Source organism: Conger conger, chromosome 19 (genome assembly GCF_963514075.1).
Source record: "Conger conger chromosome 19, fConCon1.1, whole genome shotgun sequence".
In the NCBI taxonomy this organism is placed as follows: Eukaryota; Metazoa; Chordata; class Actinopteri; order Anguilliformes; family Congridae; genus Conger; species Conger conger.
Window position 1 is genome coordinate 10,439,640 of NC_083778.1, and position 8,027 is coordinate 10,447,666.

The 8,027-nt window shown below is 44.6% G+C and overlaps 2 protein-coding genes across 2 annotated transcripts; both read left to right on the plus strand.

Annotated features, from left to right (window-relative positions):
- Positions 1-608: 608 nt before the first annotated feature.
- Positions 609-4,006, plus strand: LOC133119334 (E3 ubiquitin-protein ligase TRIM35-like). Its single transcript, XM_061229869.1, has 7 exons — positions 609-1,004; positions 1,639-1,734; positions 2,160-2,390; positions 2,657-2,679; positions 2,769-2,884; positions 3,507-3,719; positions 3,939-4,006. The coding sequence occupies exons 1-7, from the start codon at positions 609-611 to the stop codon at positions 4,004-4,006; spliced, it is 1,143 nt and encodes a 380-aa protein (XP_061085853.1).
- Positions 4,007-5,011: 1,005 nt separating this feature from the next.
- Positions 5,012-6,164, plus strand: LOC133119335 (muscarinic acetylcholine receptor M2-like). Its single transcript, XM_061229870.1, has one exon. It carries the CDS (start codon positions 5,139-5,141, stop codon positions 6,162-6,164), a length of 1,026 nt encoding a protein of 341 aa, XP_061085854.1. The 5' UTR covers positions 5,012-5,138.
- The last annotated feature ends 1,863 nt before the right edge of the window (positions 6,165-8,027 follow it).

Consider the following 8,027-nt stretch of genomic DNA (forward strand, 5'->3'; position numbering starts at 1 on the left):
TTGGCCTGGAGCTTGTGTTACAGCGCCCTCTCCTGGATTATTTCGCAAACTGCAATATCAACAAGCGCAGGACCGACATTTTAACTTAATTTCTTATCGCCGCCACTTCTCTCTCACTCGACTCACCAGTAATGTGCGAACAACAACGAGGCGACAGAGGCAAATAGAAAATGGACATTTATGTAGCCTTTTAAATGTCACATTTAAACTGCGTAGTTCGTGTGATTCTTTTTTTTTTTTTCTTACTCAGGACTCACTGATTGTTAACACCCCCCTTCCTTACAGCAATACCTCCTGTTCTTCCAGTTCTTACCTGCACTGGTTGGTCAAATTCCTCTTCACCTGATTCCAGGAAATAACATTTTTCTTTCGTTTTCATTTCCTTTCAGCAGTGGCATAGAGGGGCTAGCTTTGCAGGAGTACAGACGTGAACTCATCTTTACTGTGTTTAGTCATACGTACAGAAAAATGCAAACACGAGCACAAGAGAATCGTGAATCAGGTAAGAATTATAGTCTGGGGAAGCAGTGTATTCAGAAGGAGGTTGACTAAAAGTGCCCTGTGGAGTGTAAGGCTGCTATCTGGAGGAGCGGATAAGGAAGCAAAGAATGGCAGCCAACTTTACCGTGTCAGTGGACGAGATCTCCTGCCCAGTGTGCCACGACATCTTCACCTGCCCTGTTGTCCTGTCGTGTAGCCACAGCTTGTGTAAGGACTGTCTGCAGCAGTGCAGGACAGCCGGCTTCCATAAATGTCCGCTGTGCCAGAGAGCGTGTCCCCCCGGGACCGAGCCCCCTGTTAACCGGGCTTTGAAGAATCTCTGTGAGCGGTTCCACCTGGAACAGGAAGTCGCAGGGGGCTCGGAGGCTCTCTGCGGTCGGCACGGCGAGAAACTGAAGCTCTTCTGTCTGGTGGATAAACAGCCGATATGCGCCGACTGCGTGCCGGATTTGCACGACCGTCATAAATGCTGTCACTTAAAGGTAGCAGTGCATGACCATAAGGTGAGCAAGGCCTACACGTCTGAGTGAATGAGGATTGCGCTCGTCTTGGTGTATAATTGCTTATTTTGGAAATTGGGTTAAGGAAATAAGGCGGCACGGATGGTGCAGTGGGTAGCACTGCCGTCTCACAGCAAGGAGGTCCTGGGTTCGAATCCTTGTCGGCCGGGGCCTCTCTGTGTGGAGTTTGCATGTTCTCCCTGTGTTTGCGTGGGTTTCCTCCCACAGTCCAAAGACATGCAGGTTAGGCTGACTGGAGAGTCTAAATTGCCCGTGGGTATGAGTGTGTGAGTGAATGGTGTGTGTGCCCTGCGATGGACTGGCGACCTGTCTAGGGTGTATTCCTGCCTTTCGCCCAATGTATGCTGGGATTGGCTCCAGCCCCCCTGCGACCCTGTTCAGGATAAGCGGGTTAGGATAATTAATGGGTTCAGGAAATGCTACAGTTTTACAAAGCTGTTTTTTTCTCTCTTTTTTGTCTTTCACGGTCACACTGCAGACACATTGCACATTGTTTATAAGGCATAATTCAAGTTTTCAACCATCAGTCACATCACTCACGAGAAAGAGACACACACACACACACACACATACACACACACGATTTACCTGGTGAATTGTAATGTTGATATTACAGATGAGGATGCAGGCGGCCCTGAAGCCCTTACAGGAGAAGCTGGAAAACTTTAAAAAGATCAGTGAAACTAGAGATCAAAAACTGCATCACATCACGGTACAGTACATGAAAGTGTTGTGGCTTTTTAAAGTATAAACAAAATAATAAGTACATGTAAATATATATTTCTTCTCAGTTGCTTAATTGCAAAAAATAATGTTGCTTAATGTGAAAATAACACAATTAGCTAAATGTAATAAAAACATATATTAACTGTAGCAATATCAACTAAAAGCACCAAAATATATTTATGCATCATCGATTGAAATGTTCTCTTTATTACTGATTGAGAATAATGCATATGTTTTGCACATTGGACTCATTTATTCCTACTAAATATAACTCAAAATGTAACATACAATTGAAAGCATATAACTATATTTACAAAAGCAAATTCAATTTTTTGAAGAAAAAAAGCTGCCCCCCCTTCTCCTAACAGTTTTCAAGTAACTGAGAAAAACGATTAAGTTAAAATGTTTCAGAGCCAGGTTCAGCAAACAGAGAAGCAGATCAAAGAGGAGTTTCAGGAGCTGCACCAGTTCTTGCGCCAAGAGGAGGCAGCCAGGATCGCAGCCCTCAGAGCGGAGGAGATACAGAGGAGCCAGACTCTGAGCAGGAAGATGGAGGAAGTGGTCAGAAAGATGAAGGCCCTTTCAACCACAGTCAAAGCCATAGAGCAGGAGATGGGCAAAGATGATGTTTCATTCCTGCAGGTCAGAGAAAAAGCAAGATACAAATCAAAGGTAGCAAAATGTTATTTTATACACTTGGCATATAGGAGGTGGAGTACAGGTAGAATCTTAGGAATATGATTAAATAGAAAGAGAAATCACAAAGTACACACACACACACACACACACACACACACTTCGAGCTGTAGAATATACAGTAGGAGGATTATATCTTCCTGGCATTTTTGTTGAGGTTTTTCTAATAAAGGTTGTCATCAGGGTCTAATTATTTCATGTGTTCATTTCAGAATTACAATGCAACAATGAAACAGTGAGTCAAAACCCTTTACTTTCCATTCTTCCTATGCATCACATTGATGTAAAGCCAACAGCAGCTCTGACTCCTGAATATTACTGCAGGACTCAGTGCACAGTGCAGGACCCAGATGTCTCGGGAGTGCTAATCGATGTGGCCAAACACCTGGGCAACCTGAAGTTCCAAGTCTGGCAGACGATGACGGGAATGGTGAAGCACAGTGAGTGTGGTATGCAAGTGTGAGGCGATTTAATGATAAAGGACAGATTGTTTTTGATGTTGTTAGGGGAAAATGCCCTTTTTATCATTTCACAGGTGTGCATCGTCTGATGAAACAGATCCCAGTAAAAACAACGATAGCTATACTTGAGTTTAACTTTCGTATTTATTTGCAAAGAAATGACAGAAAGTGAGAAAGCTTACCGGCTTTCTGATTTGCATCAGACACAGTAAGACTCTTATAGACACTTTTCCAGAAGACGCTTTACCAAAACAAAAAGACATGAAGCTGGCCGCTAACATTTATCAGTATTTTGTCTTCTGAATACCCCTTGTTGACCTCGCTGTAAGACCAGAATGTGCTAGCTGAGAAGCCGAGACATTAAGGTCAAAGGCTGTCTGTCTGCTGGAGAGAGACAGAGAAAGACTCATAGTAAGCACTTAATTCAGAAAGTGGTCTAATAGTAATAAGGATTATCACTAAAAGAAAATCTGTAATCATGTGATTGTCTTTATGTTAACACACATTGTCAATTAAGAATCAATTAAGAAAATGTTCAGCTGGAAAGAGTCAAGATCATTCCGTTGATTGAGCTTTTATTTATACATGTCTCTTGTCTCAGCTCCTGTTATTCTGGACCCCAACACAGCCGGACCCTTCCTTATATTCTCTAAGGATCTGACCAGTGTCACGTCAAGCAAAGCATATCCCACGGATGCCACTCTTTTTGGCTCACAAGGATTCAGCTCAGGGAAACACCAGTGGGATGTTGAATTTCACCGATATACTATTGTAGATATAGGTATTGCCGAGGAGTGTCAAAAAGAGAGATGGAGTAATGATGAACACCGTATCTGTACAGTACGTTACCGTGGTGCTTGTCACAACATAGACAAAAAATCTGTCCGCAGGGGAATGCTGAAGATAAGAGTGCTCCTGGACTGCGATGAAAAGACTCTGTCATTTTTTGATGTCTACGGCAATGAAACTTTCAAAAATGGTTGTAGATACACTCTCACAGGGAAACTCTTTCCATTGTTTTACTTTTATAAAGTAATTGATGACTTGAATCTGAAGATCTTGCCTGCCAAGATCGAAGTCCTGCTGAAGAAAGTTCAGTGACTGAAAAGCCACGCTTCTGCAAAGCAAGTGGTTTACGGATAAGAAACCTGAAAAAGGTTGAGTTAACATTAACTGTAACTTGACATAAAATCATTAATTGCAGTCTTCTGAGTGAACAGGAACAGTGCTTAATCTCAGCACTCACACACAGAAGGTTTGTTCTTAAAGGAAACGAGCACAAATCACCGGCCATAATTTAAGAGAAAACTGTTTGGGCAAAACATTTTATGCGTTCATATCATGTATACTGCTTTTCACAGGGGTCTTATTTCCTGCTGAAAGGTTATTTGTGTTCAGGTTTTTTGTGTGTACATTATTGGAGGGTTCTTTTGGTTCGAATTATAAAATCACTACAATGCACTTGAAAAGTTTTAGTTTTCAAATGCATTGTCATCATGTTAGGAAGCCTACTGTACTATGCTTAACTGTTTTAAGGTTTTATTTACTCATGTTGTGGTTTAGAGCAAAGGTATTCGTGCATTTTATTTGAATTATATCCTCAATAAAGTTTTATTATCGTAATCAATATGCTTTCCGGAGGTTTCCTTTTCATAATAGTGAAATAATTGAATTATTTACAGTCCGTGAGCATTCACACAAGCTGTTCAAGTGATGTTAAAATGTCAATTTCAATAAAAAAATAAACACGACACCGTGCTCTTTAGTCTTTATTCACAATACACAGACTTAATGTCTTAAGTCTAAATGCTAATGCTGCTGCAAATGTGTAGCAATAGAAAACCTTGTTTCTCCATACACAAATGGCAACGAATGCATCACAGCTAGCACCAGTAGCTCACTGCAGCACAGCATTTTCATTCTTTCCCTTCCCAGCACCGATGATCACACTTTACATAACGAGCAGCCCAGAATTCCCATGGTTATTTTGACCTGCAGTTCATTGCGTCATTTGGCTGACGCTTTTATCCATAGCGACTTAGTCGACTTACAGATGGAGTTGAACACGGACATCGTTGCCCTCTCCACCTTCTCCAACATCTCTAACGCCTCGGAGGACGACGGCACGTCCGCCCTGCTGCCCGGGCCCCCCTACCTGCCGGTGGAGGCGGCCTTCATAGTCCTGGTTGCAGGCTCTCTCAGTCTGGTCACCATCATTGGGAACATCCTGGTCATGCTTTCAATCATAGTCAACAGGAGCCTGCAGACCATCAACAACTACTTCCTCTTCAGCCTGGCTTGCGCAGACCTCATCATCGGCGTGAGTTCCATGAACCTGTACACGGTCTACATCGTGATTGGTTACTGGCCCCTGGGGCCCGTGGTGTGTGACCTGTGGCTGGCCCTGGACTATGTGGTGAGCAACGCCTCCGTGATGAACCTCCTCATCATCAGCTTCGACCGCTACTTCTGCGTCACCAAGCCGCTCAGCTACCCCATGAGGAGGACCACCAAGATGGCGGGCATGATGATCGCGGCGGCCTGGGTGTTGTCCTTCCTGCTGTGGGCGCCGGCCATCCTGTTCTGGCAGTTCATCGTGGGGGCGCGCACCGTGTCGGAAAGGGATTGCTCCGTCCAGTTCCTCTCCAACCCCACCATCACCTTCAGCACAGCCATCGCCGCCTTCTACCTGCCCGTGGGCATCATGTCGGTCCTGTACTGGCACATCTCCAGGGCCAGCAGGAGCCGCGTGAAGACGGGGAACTGCGAGCCGTCGGGGCCGAAGAGCCGCCTCCCCACGCCCGAAGACGAAGACAACGAGGAAACCCAGGGCACGGACTGGAGCCGGGACGGGGGGGGCGGGGCCGGGGGCACGGAGGCGGAGACTTCCGAATCGCACCGGGGCGACCGGGCGCGCTCCGAAGGGCACGCCCGCCCCCACGCCGTCGCCACGGTGACGAGGCAGCCGCCGCCCAGGAGGAAGGCGGCGGCGTCGTCGCGGGAGAAGAAGGTGACGCGCACCATCATGGCCATCCTGGTGGCCTTCGTGGTGACATGGACGCCCTACAACGTCATGGTGCTCCTCAACACCGTCTGCCCCACCTGCATCCCCAAAGCCGCCTGGACCATGGGCTACTGGCTGTGCTACATCAACAGCACCGTCAACCCGGCCTGCTACGCCCTCTGCAACGCCACCTTCAAAAAGACCTTCAAACGACTCCTCCTCCGCCAGTACAAGGACATTCGCTCGGGTCGATAAACGGAGGCGCGTGTATGTCGCACTGAAAAATATATATATTCTCTTAAAAAATTTTATAGAACTGCAGCTACAGGTTCAAGAGCTTGATGGGCTAAATGACTACCTATATACCGTACGTGCAATATAAACACACACACATTTGTATGCCTACAAACTGTCCGTTTGAATCAAAAGCACATGTAGAACATAACGGAGATGCAATGAGAATCTACACACATTGTATGATCAACATAAAAACTGTGCATCGATAAGGAGTTTGGTTTCATCTGATATGACATTCACATTACTGAAAATACCAAGAAGTCATGTATGATAGGTGAAACTATTTTACTGATGCACCAGTGAGAGGGAGGGATGTTACCGAATGAACTATGGGGAAAATAGGGCTAACAGGATGTCTGTAACTCACTGTACAAGAAACTGTGTTTGTGCTTGTGTGTGCGCGCGTGTGTAATGTGCATTCGTCTGTGTACACTGTATATGTGATTGTGTGCGGGAGAGTAAGACTGTGAGACATGTGAATTCAGTATAGTCAAGAAAGTATGAAAGAAAAATAAAGATGTACAAGCGGATAGCAGTGGTTGGTGGGGCCTTGTTGTTGAGTTCCTGTTGTTCTGCTGGTTACAGAAAGGCTCTCTGAATACAGATATCATGTATGGGCTAATACAACTGGATTAGGGTGGTGACGCACACAAATCTACAAACAGGAGCGCTTGTCTGTGCTGATTGTGAGCACATCTTGGTGCTTGTGATTTAAAATGTCTTATATTTACTTTTTTCCTCAATTTCGATTTTGGATGTCACTTTTAAAATTCAAAACAATTCACTGTCACGTGCAGGAACAATGACCATCGACAACTTACAATATCCATGGGGCTGAGCAATCTCACGCTGGATATCCATCACCTGCACAGAAGACATGGAGTTTTATTTCTGTGCGCATACCCCCACCCACCCACACACACACACACGCACACACACACACACACAGAATTTAAATATGCATACATAAATGTGTTTCACAAATGCTAAATGAATGTTCCCCTCCTACCTAACGTCTGCTGGGGGAGGTCCCAGGCCATATATGATGCTTGTAATATTAGTTAAATGAATACAATGTATTATAGTTTCCAAACATGTTGTCATATTCTGATTCTTCTATCAAATGAGAAATAAAGTAGATATATGTGAATGATATGGTTCTTCTGTTTCACGCCGTGAGGTCACTGGGTTCCATTATGTTCTATTGTGATTTTACAACTCAATGCTATCACTTCACTATTGTTACCACTGTCCTGTTATCACACGCCAATCCCCCATTATCACCACTCTCCTATAATTACAGTCTTACAGCCATTTATATCTTATGTTTTACGACGTTACACATTTCTACATAAAAAGACGTTAGCCACGTTATACAGCTAGTTCGGTCAATAAGGATTCATAAACGTGCAGAGCTTCAGAACATACACAGCGTTTAATTCTTGTTGAGCACGGGACTTGCAGGTTTTAGGCTATTATCTATTCAGTCTGCTTATCGACAAACCAATGCCATTTTAAACAGTATCAATTAATTACATTCTTGAAGCATGTTTTTGTACACACGAATGCATACCTTTGTAGGAGAAAATGTGAGCAGGTTACGCAAAGGCACCGTCGAAGCGTTGCCGACGCAATTAACAATTAATGACAGGTGTGTTGGGCGCTTGCTCCGCTGCTTGGCCTGGAGCTTGTGTTAGAGCGCCCTCTCCTGGATTATTTCGCAAACTGCAATATCAACAAGCGCAGGACCGACATTTTAACTTAATTTCTTATCGCCGCCACCTCTCTCACTCACTCACAGCGAGTCACCAGTAATGTGCG

Excerpts from the sequence above, each read along its gene's own strand:
- LOC133119335 (XM_061229870.1), top strand. The coding sequence starts at position 5,139 with ATGCTTTCAATCATAGTCAACAGGAGCCTGCAGACCATCAACAACTAC.
- LOC133119334 (XM_061229869.1), top strand. The coding sequence starts at position 609 with ATGGCAGCCAACTTTACCGTGTCAGTGGACGAGATCTCCTGCCCAGTG. Across the intron at positions 1,735-2,159 it reads AAAAACTGCATCACATCACG|AGCCAGGTTCAGCAAACAGA; the intron begins GTACAGTACATG and ends AAAATGTTTCAG. Across the intron at positions 2,391-2,656 it reads ATGATGTTTCATTCCTGCAG|AATTACAATGCAACAATGAA; the intron begins GTCAGAGAAAAA and ends TGTTCATTTCAG.